At 41.0% G+C, this 22,469-nt stretch overlaps 2 protein-coding genes and 1 long non-coding RNA gene across 3 annotated transcripts in view; 2 read left to right on the top strand and 1 right to left on the bottom strand.

Moving 5' to 3' along the window:
- Positions 1–7,302: 7,302 nt before the first annotated feature.
- Positions 7,303–11,815, top strand: LOC109621574 (uncharacterized). Its single transcript, XM_029864608.2, has 3 exons — positions 7,303–8,734; positions 8,793–9,060; positions 10,388–11,815. The coding sequence occupies exons 1-3, from the start codon at positions 7,909–7,911 to the stop codon at positions 11,601–11,603; spliced, it is 2,310 nt and encodes a 769-aa protein (XP_029720468.2). The 5' UTR covers positions 7,303–7,908; the 3' UTR covers positions 11,604–11,815.
- Positions 11,816–11,947: 132 nt separating this feature from the next.
- Positions 11,948–13,134, bottom strand: LOC115262226 (uncharacterized). Its single transcript, XR_003895207.2, has 2 exons — positions 12,811–13,134; positions 11,948–12,740 (listed from the first exon to the last, which is right to left on the bottom strand). It is a non-coding gene; the product is annotated as an uncharacterized LOC115262226 (long non-coding RNA).
- A 1,371-nt stretch (positions 13,135–14,505) lies between these two features.
- LOC109399217 (hyccin) overlaps positions 14,506–22,469 on the top strand; it is a 90,813-nt gene continuing 82,849 nt past the window's right edge. Inside the window, exon 1 of the mRNA XM_062854120.1 lies at positions 14,506–15,039. The gene's annotated coding sequence lies outside the window, so the exon portion shown is untranslated. The remainder of the gene's footprint in view (positions 15,040–22,469) is intronic.

Below are 22,469 nucleotides of genomic sequence, written 5' to 3' on the forward strand. Positions count from 1 at the left end.
ATACCACATTTGAAAACTTTTTATACTGTTGTTGTATTAACTAGAAATTGTCAAACTTATGTTCCCAAATGTTACAATTTTCATTATTTCAAGGAATCAATGTTGTTTGCGCTGTCATCCATGATATATGGAAACTTTGGTGAAAATATGTTTGAAATGAGTGCAATACTTATCTCTACTTATGCGGCAATCGTCAAGGTTTGTTGATTTTGTTCGATAGGATACCAGTTTGACGGTTCGATAAGGTATTTTTGGCTTCACACTATTCGCTTCTCTACCTATTTTCTCTGCTTGTTTAGAAAACAGATTGCTCTTAGTTCGAAAAAGGGTTTGGCGGATTTATCCGTAACGAATGAGATCTAAAAAAATACTCAATTCAAGCATTGATTGATGCACCAAGCGAAAAGAAGAAGAAGTTTGACATCCAAGCGGTGTGCCGTCGATGAGATCCTTGTCGCTGATTGGTCGATGGACACGCTAACCCTCAGTTACCCAGATTGATGTCAAAGCGACCCAGACTGAGCAAAACTGCAGTTACTCTAAACTGAGTAAAGGCACCTTTACTCAAATCTGGGTTACCGATGTTGGTGGCAAAATCTGGGTAAACAATACCCAGCTCCTCCGGGGCCTTGATTTTGTTAATTTATTTCCAATTTAGATTTTGATTAAAAAGCTCTCAGTTGCCACGTGCTATTCACTTACCTGATGCTGGAAAACAGTTCCCCGGAATAATTCCACTGTTTTCCCGTCATTTATCGGCATATTTTTCGCGAAAACATTCATAGTTTCCAGCGTTCTCCTGACCGCTGCCATATTCTCAAGACGAAAAGTGACAAAGTGCCGATTACTCAGATCTTTACCCAAATTCAGTGAATCTGGGTTTTCGGGTTACCCGGACTTTGACAACTGCTAACAACATGAAAATCCGGGTCGAATCGACCCAGTCGATGGGTAGTTTTAGGTTAGCGTGGATGTAAACGGCACACCGCTTGGATGTCAAAACTTCTTCTTACCGCTTGGTGCATCAATCCATTATTGCCCATTGCACGGTGACGTCATCAAGAAATCGCTCTCTTTCTCTCCTACGGGAAATTAGAAAACAACAGGACCAACACCTGTCAAATTTGACAGGTACTGGTCCTGTTGTTTTTAAACTCTCTGAAGGAGCAATAGAGATAGAATTTCGCCGTGAAGTGGTCTATTAAATAAATCTGGATTGAATTTATATAAGGGCGAAAGTAACATGAGAGAATAGGCTCCTAAAGTCTTATCGGGATTCTTGTTTTAAACCACAATATATGGTTCAGGAGTACATATTTACTCATTTTTTGACGTTTTTATTAACCGTAGTTGAAAATATATAATTTTTATTTTTTTAGCCTTTTGTCTCGCCCCTAGCTTATAGGGTAAAAGCGAGGGGGTCGACACAAATCTATTTGGTTCAATTACCATGCGATAAAACGTAATTTTCTTTGGGTTGCATATTTTTTGACGATTAAAAATATTTCATTGGAATAAAATCAATTTTATCGGATTTTCTCCATTTTCCATGGTTTTAGACATTTTAGCGCATTTTAACTCGTTTTAAGCTAACTATTCTCATCAAAATGGTAAAAATCTTATATAACTCAAAAAATCGAAAAAATTAAAAAAATCGGCTGAAAATCGCCCAATATCGCTCAAAGTGCTGCGACGTCGCGACGCCGCATATGACAGCTCTTTTGCTGGCTTTAAACAAATCAGCTGCGTCGGTCATTGACAGTTTAAACCGAGTTACAGCAAGTGCGCACATCGTGAGTTTTTTTTTGGTTTGTACTTCTTTATTCAAGGAAATTAGAAGAATTAGAGAAAATTTTGTCAAGTTCAAGTTCGGCCACCCAGAACTTGGTGTTCCAGGTTACTCGCAACGGGGTTGCACTGGTGGTCTCGTGGATTGTAGGCCAAACATAACCACCAGAATTCTTAGCGATGTCGAAATTTCTTCAATGGCTGCCTCTTCACTCGTCCAAGAGCCCATTGTGGTTGACGTCCGATGACTTCGATAAACTGCTCGTCCTGGCGATCATTGTGGACAACGGGCTTCGGTTGATCGTGATGTAGGAGATCCAGAACTGTCTTGATGTTCCGACCAAGCACCTGCTGCGAAGGTGTCCTACAGTTTAGGAGTAGTCCTGTATACTTGAAGGAAAGTCTGGAGCGTTTCGGAAATGTTCTTCCTTGGTTCTTCCCCTCGTTGATTTTGCGTAACGACCTCTTCAAGGTGTCAACAAACCTTGCCATTTGGCCATATAACTGCGGGTAGTACGCTTGGTGGTACGGCGAGATACGGAAATGCTGAACGCCGTTCTTTCTGCACAAAGTCGCAAATTGCTCCGATAAATTGGGTGCCGTTGTCGGAAACGAAGACGTTTGGAATACCGAAACGTGCGAACATTTCATTAAGGAGCTCGGCGACTGCTGATCTCGTCGGATTCCCCACGATGCGGATTTCTGACAACTTGGAGAAAGCGTCCACAACTACCAGGAAGTGTCGACCGTTGAGCGGTCCAGCGGCACTCGGTGATGAGTGATTCCAGAGTGCATTCGCCTTCCACATTTGCCTCGAGCTTGGAAAGAAGTCTCGTACGGATGACGGCGTCCTTGGAAGATCGTAATCCCTAGATGAAAATCAGGCGCTGGAATTGATCCGCCGTGATGTTGTTAAGGTCGAAATCTTCGCAGCACCTGTTGACTGTTCCAGCGTACGTCAGGAAATAGTCGGCGTCGTCCTTGACCAACTCGAAACACAGGTAGCGCTTGCTGAACAACGAGATCCGTATGCCGAAAAGCTCTGATAGAGACGTCTAGTCAAATTAGAGTGCAAGTAACTAATGAAGATTTATTCATACATAATTCAACGCTTACTATGATCTAACATCCCCACTTAAGCGGTAATTCCTAACATTTTTCTCTCTTCAAACAGCTTTGAATTTGGTACAGGTTTTGTAAAAATATCGGCTGCCTGAAGGATTGATGATACGGTTAAAACAAATTGCCCTAGATGCTAATTGTTCTCGTACATAATGGTGTCTTATGTCTATGTGCTTGCTTCTTGAAGAGTAGCACACATCTTTCTCCGCCAGGCTGATGACGCTCTTGTTGTCGCAGTTGATCGGTACTGACATTTCGGTGCCATGAAGCTCTTGACGGAATCCTCTCCACCAAGCCGCTTCCTGGGTAGCAGATGAAAGTGCCATATATTTGGCTTCAGTAGTAGACAGTGCTACCGTGGATTGGCTTTTCGAACTCCATGAAACCGCACCGCCAAACTGCATAAACACGTAGCCGGAAACTGAACGCCGAGTTTCAACAACGTTTGCTCAATCTGCATCACTGTAGCCTTGGAAATCCTGCTCCGAATCAGCCCGGTACACTAGCTTGTGGTTTTTCGTCCCCTTCAGATATCGTAGAAAACGCTTCGCTGCCGTCCAGTGTGCTGATCCCGGATCGTTACTGAAGCTGCTGACAACACTTACCGCGTAGCTGATATCAGGCCGAGAGCATTGTGCAACGAATTGCAAACCACCAACCAGCTCTTTGAACAGAATACTTTTCATCCTTTCCATTTCTTCCACAGACTCCGGCTTCATCGCTTTGGTCAGCTTCTGATTGACGTCCAGGGGTGTCGATACTGGGTTTGACTCCTCCATCCGGAATCGCTTCAAAAGCTCATCAATATAATGCTCCTGGTCTATGGCTACCATGAGCAGGATTAACGACAGCCATTCGTCGTCCAGCACGAACCCAATCTCTTCTAGCGTGTGGCTCGTTGACATTATTTCGTCGACGTACTCCTCTACGGACGAGCAATCTTCCAACTCCAGCCTGGCCAATTTCCGCAAAAAGCTTATCTTCCGGTACCGCCCGCAATCTTGAAACGCCGTTTTCAAGCTGTTCCAGGCTTCCTTCGCTGTTTTGGACCGCTGGACGAGGCTATAGTTGTACGGCTCAATGCTGAGACATATGGTTGCCAGCGCCCTGTCTGACAAATCCGGATCCACTTGAAAATCGTCCGGACGATCTACCGCGCGCCAGGTGCCTTCGCGGATCATCACCATGCGCATCGCAAAGGTCCACGTGACATAATTCTCCCGTCCTTTCAGCTTCGGCACTGCCGGAAGCGAAATGCCACCATGTCCTGCAGCCTGGTTTCCTGTGGGCTCCAGAATATTGCCGGAACGCCGGGTTCGTGGCATCGCTTCGCTTCCTTTCTTCCTGCTTCGAGAAAAATTTTCGCTTTCGGCCGATAACAACGACCGTTTCTATGGAAACATTCCCGGGCTCATAACCTGATAGAGACGTCTAGTTAAGTTAGGGTCTGTGTCAATTGGCGAATTAAAATTAATTTTTACTTAAATTTGACAGTTCAACACTTAAACTTGACAGTTTTCCTAAGGAAATAATTATCGAACTGTCAAGTTTAAGTGAAAATTAATTTTAATTCGCTAATTGACACAGACCCTTAGAGTGCAAGTAACTAATGAAGATTTATTCATACATAATTCAACGCTTCAGTTTCTATACTGTCTCCTCGAATGTGTATCAGGTATCAGTAGGTCGGCTCCAGAGTCTCGAATGTGTAGTCACGGGGGTAGCTTGGCAGTGGAAAAGCACGCTGAGGCTCCGCAGCAACAATCGCAACTTCGCGCCGTCTTTTAGGGAGATGTACTAGCGGCCTAGCGGTACCAACGGTCGAAAACGAGGTCATTCTTCGGGTCGTACATGAACTCCCTCATGTTGAAGGCCAGGGATTCGATGGTGAATACCGAACTGTTCGTGGGCCGATGGGAATCGTTTTCTTGAATACCGAAACGTTCCATCATCTGCATCATCCGAGCGTTTTGTTCCGCTATATGTCGATGCTGGTCCAGGATTTGCTGATAGAGGTTTTGAATGTGGGCTTCTCCAGATTTTGCCGTATCGACTCTTGATTCAGCAGCTCTTCCTCCAAATCGTTAGATACTAGCGTGGGTCATCGGAACCGTTTTCTCAGATCAAAGCTTTTTTGGTTCCGTTTCGGGTCCTGAGTATCTGTGCAAAATTTGAGCACGATCGGTTGCGTCTACACTTTGCGCATTGCAATTGAAATTTGTATGGGATTTTGTATGGAAAAAAATATTTTTGGCTTTTTTGTCATAAGTTGAAAAAGTTTGTCTGAAACTTTTCAACCGATACTGTAAAATGATAGCCTAGGATGTTCTGAAAAACTTTGTTGAAGACCGCAAAACGATCCGATGCTTGTAAAAATAGTTATAACCAACGAACCACAAGCATGTGTTTATGTTTTAACATGTAAAGGAATAACAATAGCAACAAAATCATGCTGTTTCGGCAAGCAATGCCAACGCTATAACTTTTTTTCATAAGCATTAGATCACTTCGCGGTTTTCGACAAAGTTTTTCAGGACATCCTAGCCTATGTTTTCAATTTATCGGTTACATAGTTTTAGAAAAGTTCGAGCTTCCCATGAGAGAAATACAAAAAAGTGTGTTTTCCCATGTAAAATCCCATACAAACTTCAAACGCGATGCGCAAAACGTAGACATAACCGATCGTGCCCAAATTTTGCACACTTATTTGGGTCCTGAAATGGGATCAAAAAAGCTTTGATCTGATGGGATACCATTGAATTCTTCATTTTTCCATATAAACGATGACCCATTCTATTAGATACATCCCATGCTGTACTTCTTTATTCAAGGAAACTTTAGAACTAGAGAATTTTTTTAAAAATGCTGGGTTTTTATAACCCTAGTTTACCCGTTGCTAAAGCTAAAGCTAGTAGGGTCATGTACCATTTAGGCAGGTGTACCTATTTTGGGCACTTGTCACTATAATTAAGTCAATATTAAACCTAACATCATAATTTTTGGTACACAGTATCAAATCAATGGGTTTGAAATTGACTTATTTATAGCAGCAAGTGCCCAAAATAGGTACACCTGCCCAAATGGTACAAAACCCTATGTCACTCTTTGACCATTGCCAAATATTTGACCACTTTTGGCAAAAGTCAATTTCTTGATTTTTGCTTTGGATGACCAAGCCATGTGGAAATTACACTGTTGAAAATGCTTTGACATACATGTACACAACAGTGTATGTGTTAAGCTAGTAGGACACTCTTTGACCAATGCCAAATGTTCGACCACTTTTGACTGTTGAATTTTGACCAAGATGTACCGGGCAAACAAAAATATTCGAAAAACGAATAGGGACAAAGAGAGCCCAACAACTTGCCAAAACTTATCTGTCAAAAGTGGTCAAATATTTGGCGTCTGGGCAAAGCGAGTACTAGCACCTTTAGTTCATCCAATCCCATCCGAAGGGGGTTTGGATTGTGAAAAGAAGCTAACCATGTGCGACTATGGAATCGAGTTCAGTTCTACGCCTACTGGCGACGGAGATAGTCGAGTGACTCCATAGCTTGAAGAAATAGAAGCGCCCGTCTAGCGAATTGGGAGTCGTGAGTTCGAGTCTCACCGGAATACGTGGATTTCTTTTCATAATTCAAATCTCAATTTGTTCATCGAGCACATGTTTCTGTTGTGCACATGTATGTCAAAGCATTTTCAACAGTGCACTTTTGACAGTTAAATTTTGACGAAGGTGTTTGCTCTGTCAAAAGTGGTCAAATATTTGGCATTGGTCAAAGAGTGTCATACTAGCTTATGGGTTGCTACCCAATATCAAATTAAATTTAAATTATTATAACTAATTATTATTATAATTATATCTATGATTGCTTTGACACTCTCCAACAGTTTGTAAACAACTTCTAAAGTGTTTGCGTTCAACAATGGATCATTTCTGGAAAGAAATATCGAAAAAAGTAGGTGTTGTACCCGATATTATAAGAATAGTGCTAGAGCAAGAAAAATATATACATGGAGGATTGGCATTCCTGGACGATAATGCCATCAGCGATATTGAAGCGGATATAAGGAGGTTCCCGGAAACGACAGGCAAAACGGAAAAAGAGTGGAATAAACTGCTGGATTATCATGGAGAACTAAAAACGTTCTCGTTTTCTGCCGGTGAGCGCAGCATTTTAAAAATGATCGGTGCCGCGGTGAAGGACCATGGGATATCAAAATTCAGCAGGTCGATGCTGCGCGGTCAAGTGACGAACGAGCAAGCCACTTCCTCGGGTGCGTCGGCGTCATCTCAGGCCTCAACTCTGAAAAACAAAATCGTCGATTTCTTCGAAAAAAAGTATGCGTGAAATATCATTTTTAAGCTCTAATTGTGTATATATTTGTATGTTTTTATAGGTACGGTGCAGAGAATATGTGTTGGCTTAAGGACCTATCCAGCACGGACATAATCCTCTCAAAAGACAGCACTGGACTGAAAGCGTCGGTGCCATGTCCATTTTGTGCCGCGAGGGTTCTAATCCGACCCGAAGCAACTGGAACATGGAAGATATCGAACTTTTCGACACACGTACGTGCAAAACATTTCTCCGCTCCGTGCCCGAAAGAGCGTCCCCATAAAGACACGCTAAAAAGGCCATATCCTGTAGAGAACTCGGAGAATGTGATGCCAAACTATCAGTCTTTCGGGTCAAGCTCACCCCAACAAACGTTACAAGAAGACTGGCTGGAATCAAGCGAAGTTACTCAGCTTGATCAACCCAAACAGGCAATACTCGGTTCGGCGCGAGTGCAGCAGTATGACGAGCTGAAGAACGAGGATCAAGAGAACGAAGACCTACAGCTGTACAATGAAATCGAATCTCCTAAAGGACACACTTTTCTTCTTCAAATTGAGGCCCAACCCCAGTACGCAGATCCGTTGGCATACTCGATTAATAACCAGTTAAACTAGCAAAACACTGCGGTGAGGCCGACCGCAGTGTTAACGAGATGGCCAACAAATCCGACACGATTATATCCATCTTATCCAAATGTTCCGATCGGTTGGAATCTAAGCCACCAAAAGGGCGGCGGTACACGACTGCTGAGATGGATTATTTTACCTACAAATATATACAAGGTGGTCGGGCAATGTACGAGTTTGAGCAAGCAAATAGCGTAGCACCCGATATCCGAACATGTCAAAGGTATTTGCACAAATTAACATTCGGAGTAGAACCAGATCGTTTAAGGATGGATGATTTCGCCAAGTTTCTTCAAATTAACAACTTTCCGAAAGCGTTTGTCCTTAGCGAGGACGCCACCAGAATTACTGGTGGAATTGGTTATGATATTACCAAAAACACGGTATATGGACTAGTGCCGCCACTGAACCAATATGGTATGCCAATTGAGAACTTCTTCACTGCAACCAGTCCCAAGAAGGTAATGGAGTATCTTGAGAAATACAGCATTGGGCGCAACTTGTATGTTGTAATGGCTCAGCCATTGTCATCCGATTCGAGACCTTTCTGTCTAATGTATACCTGCTCAGACAACAAATTCAAAACAGAAGATGTGCTGCGACGATGGGCATTCACCGAAAAGGAATGTGAAAAAGTAGGAATTACACTGGCTTGTCGGGCATCCGATGGTGACGCCCGATTGGTGCAATCTATGCTGCAAAAAATGGATATACCTAATACAGATTCGAACCCTTTCGGAGCGTGGTATACATGCAAATATACGACGAACAACATATGCATTCAAGACCCGACACACCTCATAAATAAATTGAGAATGCGAATAATGAGAGTAGACAAACAGCTGATAATTGGTACTTGTACTTGAAAAATAAAAGAATTTTTAACATAACACACTTCACTTTTTTTAAGGTTCCTATGTGGTATCAAGGGCACACCTGGTGCAGCTGCTTGCATTACCAAGAGACCAGCATGGGCTTACTCCATCGGATTTGGACACATCCGACAAGATGAAGTTCAAGCCTGTTCAAAAGATTACACAACCGAGAGTCATAAATTTATTGCGTACAACTATTCCCGAAAGTCTTGCCACTGCAATCTATTTGGAGTTGATGAACAATATCATGCAATCTTTTATGAATGACGATATGACAACAGAGGATAGAGTGTTCAATGTCTGGTGAGTTAAGCTTTACCTTTACACGAAAAAAAAAACAGATTACCTAAAAAATGCGTTAAAAGAACGCAAAAATAAGTAAAGGGTGGTACGGTCAAAATTTGGTCACACCATTTTTTTATAACTTTCGACTGCGTACAGTTACTGTAGACATTCGATAACTGCAACATGTTTAAGTTTCAGTTAGCGAACAAAATTCGATAACTGCAACGTCAGATAGCCGTCAACAACCCATCAATTGACGTTAAATGAACGAAAAATTCATTCGATTGTTCATTTGGGCTAACTTGGCGCACCGTTTTGACGGATAGCGGTGCGATAACTGCAAATTTGTTGCACTTACCGGACTTGCAGTTAAAAAGCATTGCAGGTAAACCGTTTGCACCGACCGAACGTCTACTGTACACCAAAACAGCTTATTTTTAGACCAGTAATGGTACATTATAGGGGAACTTACGTATTTTCGGCAGTTTTGTTCTCTTCGTCATGGGGGGTTTTTTGAAACCTGTAGGTCTCAGAGTTGGCCTCAAATCCTTCCCAACCAAGCTGAGTTATATGCCCAAATTTTAGGAAATTCGGCCCACAATAACTCCTCATGACGAAGAGAACAAACCTGCCGATAATACCCTTCGTCACCCTATGTAGCTTATACCATAGGTTCCCAAACTTGCAGGTGTGGCGACCCCCTTTGGCCAGCAGACGTACTTTTCGCGACCCACCATAGAAATTCTCCCATTTGTTGTCTGTTACAGTAAAATATTCGACTGTCCCTCGCGACCCCCTGAATGAAGGCCGGCGACCCCCCTGGGGGGTCGCGACCCACAGTTTGGGAAACCATGGCTTATACCATACCATTTGTCTGTGGTATAATCATATTAATTTTTTTTCGTTTCTCCACGCTTGCTTGTACGGATGCGACTGTTGAAACCTTGGTGGAAACTATTCTCAATTTAGTTGAAAATCGGAGTTTTTCACTAGCGAAGTTGGATTTTCCTCCAAATCCATGCGTCGGACCTAACTTCGGAAGTGGTGCGCTGTATAGTAAACCTGGTCTGCTATACAGCGCACCACTTCCGAAGTTAGGTCCGACGCACGGATTTCGAGAAAAATCCAACTTCGCTAGTCGAAAATTCCGGGTTCCAACTACACGGACAATATGACGACAATTAGGTACAATAAAATATGAACACTATACTACCTATAATCGCGTAACTGTCCCAGCAAATATGGGACTGATATGCGATCATAGGCAGCATACATCAGCATAATCATGATAATGAGATGCAAACATGTGAATTAATATTGAAATATTCTTAATCAATAATTTCAGGTGTGGACTTTTCTTCATGCGTGCATGGCGCAGGTCGTGTGTGTCTAAACACAAGCATATACAGCATTGCATTACTACCAACGCTTATTGGGGATTAGAGATCAATGCGCACGCTTTGATAAATTCCATTATTCTTTGCCGGGAAAAAGGATATGATTTGGATATTACGTTGTGGCAGAGTCAAGCATGTGAAAGTTTCTTCCGTTCTGCTCGATCATTTTCATCTACCGAATCAACTGTTGTAAATTTTGATATGAAGACATTTGAGTCAAGGCTTAACCGGATCGAAGCTAAAACTGATATCATGTACAAACAAAAAGATAACTTCACTTTTCCTCGTTTAAAGAACCAAGAAAAGAGCAGCAAACATTCGCAGTTACCAACGAACATACAAATATCGAATGTAGTTCAGAAGGCAGAAATCGAAGCGAAACGTCTTCTCAAGTCACTTGGAGTAAAACTAAGCGTTGATTCTTTCAAAGAGTGTATATACATACGAAAGCCTAAAACAAAGCCAGATCCACAAACTGGAAACTTTGAATTTGTGCCTGTACCCGATGAACCATGTGAAGTCATTAGAGATAGTGATGAAGACTTAGTGTATGATTGTGAAGAACTTTTGACAGGTACTGATGTGCAGCTGCATGTTAAAGATGCTTCTGGTTTCAACAAAAGAAACACGTTTAAAATTCGCAACAAAAATGGTAAGATTGTTCACGTGAAAAAATCGACTTTTATATGGATGCTTCAATCGGAAACGGAAAGAGTTTCGCCCGACCGGTTGCAAAGATTCAAAGAGTTGCACAAAAATGAGAATTTCGTAGCGATATTTCAAAACATACCACTCCAGGATATAAGAATAGGAGAGTGGGTTTTGATTAGTTATACTTCAAAACTTCTCGTATGTAATGTATACGGTTTTATATATTTGAGTGGCAAAAGAACAAGTTATTCACGAACAAGTGCTCCTATTAGGTGTCCTGAGGAAGCTTTCGCAAGAGGATTAGGAACAAAGGGGTCGTTTTTTGAATTATCGTTTATTGACGGGGATTACATATTGGAGCTATTGGATAATAGTGAAAAAATCTGTATACAGATAGAAAATTATAAAAGCCACCTAACGAGACCTGAAGTAAGCGCAGGGTTATTATTGTACGGAAAAGATTCAGCTGCCTATATCAAGGCTTATATGGACGGGCCCGTTCCCATATTTTGATTAATTCAAAAAGAGGTAACTATCTTTGAACTTAAAAAAATCATAACTAGACTGCAATGTGTCAAAAACTACGCTATTTGAAAAACTTAACACAGCGAAAAAAAAAACACGAAATTCAGAATCAGAATGTACTTGAAAATGGACCGATTTAATAAAATTTATCAACTAAGTTCGGGTTTCGTCGGAAATATACAAAATCTTAGAATTGTAGTAATAAAAACAATTTTATTGAAATATCACATAGGAAAATAGGAACGTCATGCTTTAAGCGGGTAGATTGAGGTTCAAAAGAGGTAACCTTACAAAAATATTGGGGATTTCATACAAAAATAATGACATGTAAGGAAGGATGAGGGTTGTTTTATTTTATAATTTACCTATATTTGTATAACATTTTTTCTTATCGAGCGCCATCCGGAATAGACCCTGTCACTTTTCACTGCACGCAATTTGCAGCTCGCTATTTGGTACGGTGTCAAGTCTGGTTAAGAATCGCCTCTGACTGAAGTGCTCAATGGTACCCCTATTGAATACCAATTTCAGGAAAGTTATCTCGTGAGACAGCATCCATTTTTTACATATCGGCATTTGTATTATCCTAAATCTTTTGTATGAACGCTCGTAACGCTCGATCATATTTCAGCCCTCCTTCTTCAGCATTACGTAATTTGTGGACGGCGCCTAATATTAATCGGATTGATCACCTGCATGCGGCCACATAAGCCATCACGACATTCCTCCAGTTGAGGTGTTTGATTGAAAGACAGAAACGTGATAATCAGTCGATTATTGTATACTGATTTCACAGCACTTTTCCTCCCATATCGATTCAACATATCCGAAGAAATGACAGTCTATCCGGGTCCAATACATTTGAGGGATCATGCTTGTCCTTATCATGTTGGTCGATTTCTGCGTCGTGGTATCGCCGATAGATTTTAACGTCGGATCCAGCCAGCTGCAGGCAAATTCACAGCACAAAACGTTTCGTCTCGTGTTTCATTGATGTAGGATTCCGGAATGTTTCTGCGTCCCACTAATTCGAGCAGAAGTTGTTTTGAAGAACAATTACTGGCAGGCGTAGCAAAAGTAAATTCACACACGATGTAGCTATTATTGGTGCTCTGATGGGAACATCTTATCGCAAAATTAAAAAAGAGAAACATTACAAAATTCAGCAAAATCAACAGTGAGACCAAAAACTTACTTCAAATTACATCACGTATAATACCAGGTACTTTTTGGCAAATTGAAAGAAGAAAGATAGAAATAAAAATATCTCAATGTTTTTGTTTTCACTGAATAAAAAAAAAAACGGGAAATAATTTGACATTTCTTGAATAGGGATGTGCACGGATTATATTTGATTCGATATGGATATGCTAAAATTAAAATCGATTTTATCGGATATTTCAGATATGAAAGATTTTCATCGATTTTGAAATAATTTGATCAATTATATTGTAATTATGAATAGAAATGTAAATTCTTGTGAGATATGACTGGAAATCGAGAAAATCGGGAAGAGTCGACCCCCTCGTACTTAACACATTGCTTGTCACACTTTCAGAACCCCCCTTCCCCTCTAAGCGTGAAATACTTTATGGATGCCCCCTAGGTGTAGTTTCAGCCACTTTTCAGCCGGTTCCAGCACTTTTGTATGCAGCTGAATGCCTGGCTGAATGCCATTGAACATAATTTAAATTTTCAACTATTTATTTTTGTTGCAGGGTTGTGTGCATACTTTTTAAAGTGTGCAGCAGTTTGACGTTTACGGAACAGGTCTTCTTTGTCTTCCTCACTTCGCCAGCTTGGATGATTTCTCTGGATAAGCACTAAATAAATCAAATATATACCGCATTTAGTTCACCACTGGACTGCGAACTGCGACTTTTCTTCAATCTATGGTGAACAAGTGCTCTGAAGACACCGAGTTGATTTGATGCAATCGCGCACTTTTATTAGCGTTTTCGCACTCGTGAAAACTAGTGTGATAGTCCAGTGGTGAACTAAATGCGCTATATTGCGGAGATTCCACCTGTTCAGATTCCTGCGCGATACAATAAATACAATACAAAATAAATTGCGTGAATTTTTGTTGCGTGAGCCCACAGATATTAAAACAGACCGCATGCAGGTAAATATTTTACAATGCGTTGTTGAGCGCACCTCTGGCAATAGTGTTACACACGCTAACCTAAAACTACCCATCGACTGGGTCGATTCGACCCGGATTTTCATGTTGTTAGCAGTTGTCAAAGTCCGGGTAACCCGAAAACCCAGATTCACTGAATTTGGGTAAAGATCTGAGTAATCGGCACTTTGTCACTTTTCGTCTTGAGAATATGGCAGCGGTCAGGAGAACGCTGGAAACTATGAATGTTTTCGCGAAAAATATGCCGATAAATGACGGGAAAACAGTGGAATTATTCCGGGGAACTGTTTTCCAGCATCAGGTAAGTGAATAGCACGTGGCAACTGAGAGCTTTTTAATCAAAATCTAAATTGGAAATAAATTAACAAAATCAAGGCCCCGGAGGAGCTGGGTATTGTTTACCCAGATTTTGCCACCAACATCGGTAACCCAGATTTGAGTAAAGGTGCCTTTACTCAGTTTAGAGTAACTGCAGTTTTGCTCAGTCTGGGTCGCTTTGACATCAATCTGGGTAACTGAGGGTTAGCGTGTATTGCACCTACGCTCAAAATAAGCCTAATATTTTTTTGCGCCGGAATCTATAAATCTTTGCAACGGGCAATAGATTTTTCAAACTTATTAGGACTTTTGCTGTGTAGTGTAGGTTAAATATCCCGAACCCAATTTTAGATCACTTTCAAAATGATGCACTTTTTCCCTCAGTGAGTACGACCCTGGTCGTCGTCTTGCATCGAAAAGAAAAAAAAACAAAACGTCAAAGCTCTGTCAGCGACCTTCGCGGAGGAACGAACGACATCAGCAGCAAAATTTCAAGATTCGTCGTCGTCGTCAGTTCGTGCGGGATTAAAATTCGTCGTCGTCGTCGAAAAGAAAACTGTTTTCTCCGGAAAATTACCTGTGGTACAACAAAATAACTGGTGGAACCGTGTGAAATAGTGAACGGGTGAAATTGTTCCGTTGGGAGTGATTCCAATCCAGTGCAAAAAAGTGAGTTTCTTTTGGGGGGCTGATTACGGGGTTCGATTTTTCGCATTCGCTTCTTATCGGGCTGTGATTGGTTGTCGTCGGGGGAATTGGGCTTACGACAACGGCACCACGGGAAGCAAGGAAAACCCTCCGGGGTTTTGCATTGAATTCCAGTTTTGATGGTGGTGCTGATGTGGATTCAGTTCGGGAGTGCCAGTAATTTGAGGAGGAATTGCTTTTAATTGAGTTTCAGTGGAAGATATTGAACGGAGAAGGGTGGTGACTTAATCTCTGTTCGGAGTATCGTCCAAGGACGTAAGTGGAAGTGGCAGCAGCAGCAGCAGCAGTAGCGGTTCTTGCACATCGAACGAGGGAAAAGATTGTGGTGTGTCATAAGACCCGTCGTCGTCGTCGTCGACGATGGCAGTAAAAGTGTTCCAAAGTGCTGCTGAGGGTGGTCAATTTTCGCCTGTCATTCAAGTGTAATTAGGCTCCGTTGTGCGGGGGATGAAAATTTGCAATCTGTGGGAAAGTGGAATAAATCCAATTTCTCAAGTTCTCGGAATTGGTTGCAACACAAAGCGAAGGATGGGATCGAGTAGGAAGAATATGAGTGCTGATGTAGAAGGAATTCGGTGGTGCCTTCTAATGACCGCGTTGCCAGAAACAGTGACTGGAGACAACGATTAGTAAGACGTCGAATATTATAGTTTAAGTTTGTAAAAATTGTTGGATTTCTAAATTTTGATACGTGAGTACAAATCACATAGAGTAAAATCCGCATACTTTTTTGATAACTTCTTTTTCTTTAGTAAATCGTTAGTTCAAAGTACGAATATCAAAGATTACAAAAACCCTTACTGATAAAATTTTAGCTTTCACTCGGAACACAATCTTAAAATCACCTGAAACCTCATTTATATCTTCAGCGATCTTCAAAGTTCTTTAAAAACCATTAATTTCTTTCAAGGTCTTCTAGCCTAATTTCTGTTTTGTAATTTGTAATTTGTTGTTTTATTGTAAACGATAACCTTTTAGTTGTTACTTTACATGAGGTCAAGGATTCTGGCATAGGAAACATTTTTGAGGAGGGAAACATTTGGAGAATCGGATCATTTACTCACAGACAACCAGTTTTTCCAAACATCTCTAGTTGACCAACTAATTTCGTATTTCATGAGACATTTTCGGGTAATGAAATGTTGAGTCCATTTTATTATCCGAAAAGAGAGAAACCATTTGTAAAATACTTTGATACCTTGTTGTCTACAAAGTAACATTACTTCCAATGTCGAGCGTATAGTAGAGCACGATCTTCGTCGGTCTTGGGCGATGCTCCTTCAGTTTTCCCGAGCGTGCAGAGAGCGCAGATTTTCTTCGCGGCGAAGTCGCGAAGTCGCCGACCTCTATCTAGATAGAGGAGTAGAGGGGTAGAGGGTAGAGGAAAAGTGCAGTGAGCCTCGCTGGACCTCTTAAAAAAATCCACACATCCGGAAGCAACTCTGTACAAGTGATTCGGTACCGCCTCCAAAGTGTCACAGCCCAGCTAGGAGTACCTTGGTCACATCAGGAACGACGCCAGATTACGGTATACTGGTCTTGCTTTTTAATTGGCACCTGAGACGGTACACGCTTAGGCAACTAGGTACGCACAAGTGAGCGGGTAGCGACGGCATTCTATCCTCTCATGTCGAATTCGTTTATTTGCACCGCCTGCACCGCTTTGCCACCGGGTGTAGCAAACTTGCACCGAAACCGTTCGTTTATTCGCAGTAACTGTTCTGTTTTGACACCCGATAGGCACCGGTGCAATAAAATGCTACACCCAGTTTGAGCGCGGTGTAGCAGGTACAAAGCTAGTTTAACCAATACATGCATATCGCTGAAATTGTATCGTGGTTTTGTTTTGGTATGAATGATGATTTTCTCTTCGGCATTAGGTAAACAGTTTTCTTGGATATTCATTTAACAGCAAATCTGTGCGTTTAAAAATTATTTAAACTTGATCGATGATTATCACGTCTTTCAATCAACTTCTGAAGAATCTCCAAAATTTATCTGTAACATGAAATTTCAAAGAGATACAACGTATATTTTTTCCATCACTTTTTTTTTTGATTATCGCAAATATGTGGATTACTTTTAATGATTTTAATCATTAGAATTTTCTGTCGCATGGTGATCTATTGATTATGAAAAAAAAATTGACGTAATAAAGTTTTGGTAAGCCCAGAATAGAATAAAAATCTATTCATTCAAATTGGACTGAAATATTACTGAAGTAGCATTTTGTAGGTACAGTTTCAAAAACCGTAAATTCAATTTTTTTTTCTTTCAACAAATTTTGCATTTTTGAATTACATTGAAAGTGAAACAAATGTCACTAAATCAGTGATTCCCAAAGTGGGCGAAATCGCCCCCTTGGTGGCGAAAATCAGGCCCAGGGGGGCGAAAATTTTAGAAATACAAATTGGGGGGCGATTTTTTCAACGATTGGAAAACATCGAAAGTATTGAATTACAAGTCGAGACAGTGAACTGAATCATAAAAACTCCCTGACATTCAAGCTTACAGTTCAAGTTTTGTCTAGGATAATAAAAAAAGCTGTGACTATTAAACATAAGCATCGACTTAATTTTACAGAATTATTGGTATTTATGTGGACTCTTTGGCAAAATTGCTAGACAATTAAGACCGCTACACGTATTTCTGAAGGGTTTGTGTGATTCTGGAAATCTAAATACAAATATATTTGGAAACTCCTATAATGAACATTCGTGAATCGTGATTAGATTTTTTTTTTCAAAATTATGAAAAGAGCCAACAGTGGACGTAAAATAAGGTTTGGGTGTAGTTGTTTTTTTTTTTCGCGAATTGATGAGAAAAATTTCATTTCAACTCGTATGCGGACTTATTCATGGAATTTCCAAGCAAAAACATGAATATCAGACGAATTTTAGAACATTTTGCTGATTAAATTCGTATCACAGTGTTTACAAACAACTGTGTTTGAAAATAGTTCAGGGAAGCTTCTCGGAGGAATTTAAAATTTAACTGACGTTAATTTGAAAATATTTCAAAAATTCTGCGTACAATTCCATTAAAATATTCCATTTAAATCTAGTCATGAAAGCTGCATATTTATTTATTTGATAATTTTTTAGAACACGGAAAGCATTCAAATTTATACGAAGCTCGTTGATTTGAATCTGGAGAAACGTAACTACATTTGAAAATTCACTAGTATTTATTATTATTATTTTCCTTTATTATCGAGATTTTCAGCCCTCGGCAACACACCGATATTTTTCGGAGTTGCACTTTCACATAACATATGTTTATAATTGTTTTCAAATTCTCCACCAGTCTTATTTGGCTACTTGTGACCAAACATTGACTCTCAGTTTTTGAAAAAGTCCTTTTAAGAATAATAATGATAAAACATCTGGTAGGAATATCGAGTGTTCAAATGTGTTTTAGTTCGTTCTATTTCGATTAATAAATGTTCAATTAACAACGGTTTGAGAAGTAGGTATAAACACGATTTCAATTTTTTGTAAGTACGAAGAAAATTCACTATATTTTTTTTCTAATACGGAAAATCGACGCATTTACAAAACAATTTAATGAAAATGAGAGTGACACAGATATAGATACACTGAATGGCACTGCTAGATTTGCCTTAGTAGCGCTTTTAAAGGCTTTAGCTAAGCACAGTTTTTGCCTTCTATTAGGCCGATGCAAATATTTGATTTGTTTTATGTCACCCTCCCCCCTTCAAGAATCCCAAAATATTGAAGGGGCAGGTCTCGGACATAAAAGAAAAATAATATTTGCATCGGCCTTACAAAAAAAATTAAATCGCACCTAGGGGGGCGAAAATATTTTTTTGAAGCTCTAAGGGGGCGATACCTCCCAAAAGTTTGGGAAACATTGCACTAAATGATGGTTAAAGCGTTTTTAATATGAGTTGCGTTCCAATAACGAAATGTTTTAAAAAGCATTTATTTATTTTTCTTTTTACGTTGTAGCTAAACGTTTTCTATTGAACTGCCTTTAACGTTTTTTGTGTTAAATTTGTGCACGTAGATAGTTTACAATTGTCTGTTAGCATCCTTTTTTATTAGGCAACGGAAATTGTTAAATTCTAAAAAGGTTGCTTTTAATTGAAAAATCATGATATTACGAGAATTTGAAGAAGATAAATAATGTAGGAGTGTTAAAACATTGGATAACAAATCGGGTTAAGTACGGTTCCTTTGAATTCCACTAAGAATTTGCATCCTTTGACAGATACGTATTTCGACCTCAACTGCAAGGTCGTCTTCAGTGTCTTGTACTTGACTCGACTAGTAGTCGAGTCAAGTACAAGACACTGAAGACGACCTTGCAGTTGAGGTCAAAATACGTATCTGTCAAAGGATGCAAATTCTTAGTGGAATTCAAAGGAACCGTACTTAACCCGATTTTCCTTTATTTACAAATATTCCCCTAACAAGCCCAGGGTAATCATCATTGGATAACAATTTTCAAGTAACATTTATTAGGCGCCATCCAAAAATTACGTAACGGTCTAGGGGAGGGGGGTGTACGGCCGGGCGTTACGGCCCATACTAAACTTTTCAGGTTTTCATACAAATAGCATTATGGAGGGGGGAGGGGGGTCAAAAATTGTCGATTTTAGCGTTACGTAGTAAATGGATGCTCACTATTACAAGTTTATCATGTACAAGTGTATAACTGAAAACTTTTAAAATTGTTAAATTGGAAATAGAAAGTAAAAAATAAAAATAAATAAAAATAATTTTGTTCATCACGCAAATCATGAAAACATTGATTATGTTTATTTTTGATATCCTTTATTGTTTTCATTGACGTTCTCACGCGCTTTTACTAATACCATCATAAGCTGTCAACAAATTGCACCGAAACCGTTCGTTTTTCCGGTGTCAATTGCTACACCGGTGCAGTGCACCGTCGGGAATAAACGAATTCGACATCTCAGTAACGTCGGGTGACACTGATTTAAAATGGTGGATGGGCAAATGTCAGCGCTATCATCCATCCCATCAAACCGTGGCGTGGCCTTAAAATACGTACCTATTCTGTGCCCAGCTTAGGCAACTAACTGGGTGGAAGTAGATTCAGATGAACACTCCTGATTAGCGTTGATCCGGCTCTGAGCTTAGTCGGCAAAAGAACCTGTGCAGACCCTCAGGTGGCCTCCCTGCTTGCATTAATAACCATCATCATTGGCGACTACTTCATTGGCAGTGAGGAATAGCGGCTCTAAGGGGGATCCAACAGAAATGGCTACTAAATCCAAAAACCATGTGATCGAGAGTGGAGAGGCACAGGGAACAGCGTTGAACCTGTTCGCATGAGGAGAATGGGATAGATCGCCATTACGAGGGACTGGTGTACCCACCAGCGAGCAAAGCGGCAAAGGCGAGCGAAAAGCAGAAGAGGAAGAAAGGGACGACCAGGCTCCAAGTCGGTTGCGGAACGCGCAAGAAGCAGGGAAAACAAGCCACAGAAGACCAACCCTAAGACAAACGGTGGCCAACCGGACCAAGGGAACGATTGAAATGAAGAAGTTGAAAAAAGCCCACGAGCTTGAACGGAGCGACGCGCTGATCTTCAAAACTGAGACGAATACATACGCCGAGGTGCTGAGGGTTATGCGAGGAGGAATCGTCTCTCACCGTTGGGCGCGGATGTAAAAAGCAACCGGAGCACCATAACTGGAGAGATGATGCTTGTGCTGAAGAAGGTGGTGGCCTAGAAGCCTCCTACAAAGCATTAGCTCAGGAGGTCAGGGTAAAGGTCCGACAGGAGTAAACTCTGCAGGAAGTGCTGAGCAGGAAACCACATCGCCAGGGACTGCAACTCGGCACCAAAATGCCTGGTTTACACGGCGAATAAGGGTCACACGACGGGCGCTCCTAAATGTCCTGACACGCGAAAAGGTCGAACCATCCGACGATAATGCAGGTAACACAGCTAAACTTGAATCACTGTGAAGCTGCACAACAGTTGCTGTGGCAGTTAGTCTCGGAGTCAAGTATAGACATCGCCCTACTATCGGAACCATACCACATCCCTCCCGATAACGGAAACTGGGTAGCGGATAAGACCAATCTAGCGGGTCATTTTTCGATCCAGGAAATTATTTTCACGTCTTACGAGGGCTTCGCATTAGCTAATGTAATGTATGCCCTCGAACCGACGATCTATTCAGCAATGATCTAGTCGAAACCCTAAGCCGTACGCCGCAATGCCAAGGCGATATCTACCCAGAAACAAACGCAAACCGGTAAAATAGCAAAACTCCGCGCAGCCTGCCTAAAAGCTAGAAGAAGGATGCAAAGTGCTCGCAGTTCGCACCAATGAGGGTAGAATGGAGCGAAGTGCGGCTAAACTGACACTGAACAAAGAGCTTAAGGCGCGTAAGCAGGCTTGCTGCGAAAACCTCTGCCAGGCAGCCAACACGACCCCTTGGGGTGATGCCTACAGAGTAGTCTTGGTTAAAATTAAAGGCGCGCCAGCACCCCCAGAACGCTCCTCCAGGATGCTGCAGAAGATCGTGGAAACGCTGTTCCCACGCCACGATACAAGACCATTGGTCCCCGCCCCTATAGCCAAACCAGCCAAAGCGAGGTCGCCTCGGTGACGAACGACGAGAGCATCGCAATAGCGAATTCGTTTAAGTTGAACAAGCTCCGGGTCTAGAAGGTATCCCATCCAAAAAAGGGCGTCAGTCGTCTAAAAAATGAAGAGCTTAAGTTGAACATAACGAATGATCCTTTTCCGTTCGAAACTAGTGAGCTATCCGTTTAGAGAATTTGGCTTAACGTTATCACTTTTAATTTCTTCAGCTATGTTTCTCAGAAGCTATAGATAAGGATTACCTTTGATTTATGGCGTTTTTTAATCTAGAATAATAACGGCAAGCATACGGAACATATTGTTATAACTTTTCTGTCCTGGTGGATCCAGTAAATCCAGTATTGAAGACATTCCTGGAGGAATACATTGGCTCCGGGAGAACAATTTTGTCGACTGGGAATTCAACATCATAATCGACTTTTTACTAATTGCAAAATGATCATTATGAGATAAATCTGTCAAATTTAATCTATATATATAAAAATGCAGTGGCATACGTGGGACCGCGCATAACTTGCGAACGGAGGGTCCGATTTGGATCGTCTTAGTTTTGATCTGTTAGTTTTCACCCAAGGAAGGTTTATGAGGCGAAAAACATGGGAAAATTGAAAGTTTTTGAAAATCGATCTTCCATACGTTTTGTGATCGGGCACTTGGTCTTGGATAGAAACTTGAATTGTCAAAAAACGCAGTAGGCAATACAAAGTTTGCCGGGTACAGCTAGTAGAATATAAAATGCATTATCCTAAGATTGGCAACAATGCTCGTTTCTCATCGTCAGAGCTCTGTCAGAATCATGCAACCCGAGCTAAAGTGAATCATAAAACTGAATTAATCCCGTTTACTTTTAGATTGATATCGACTGGAAGCATTCCATTCTTTGCCCCTTAGCAGTATATCCCAACTAAAGCCAAGGATGCTTCACGGCTTGGGGTTCTATTAGAACTGCGACTGAGATAAGAAATAGTCAAAGATCCCGTATAACTCAATTTTGAAATCAACCTCCATGCGTAGCTTGCACCAACTAAGCAACTTAAAGTGTCATTGGTCCTCTTTTGATTAAATTGCCTTGCGGT

The sequence above is a fragment of the Aedes albopictus genome, chromosome 2 (genome assembly GCF_035046485.1).
Source record: "Aedes albopictus strain Foshan chromosome 2, AalbF5, whole genome shotgun sequence".
Taxonomy (NCBI): domain Eukaryota; kingdom Metazoa; phylum Arthropoda; class Insecta; order Diptera; family Culicidae; genus Aedes; species Aedes albopictus.

Excerpts from the sequence above, each read along its gene's own strand:
- LOC109621574 (XM_029864608.2), top strand. The coding sequence starts at position 7,909 with ATGGCCAACAAATCCGACACGATTATATCCATCTTATCCAAATGTTCC. Across the intron at positions 8,735-8,792 it reads AGACAAACAGCTGATAATTG|GTTCCTATGTGGTATCAAGG; the intron begins GTACTTGTACTT and ends ACTTTTTTTAAG. Across the intron at positions 9,061-10,387 it reads GATAGAGTGTTCAATGTCTG|GTGTGGACTTTTCTTCATGC; the intron begins GTGAGTTAAGCT and ends CAATAATTTCAG.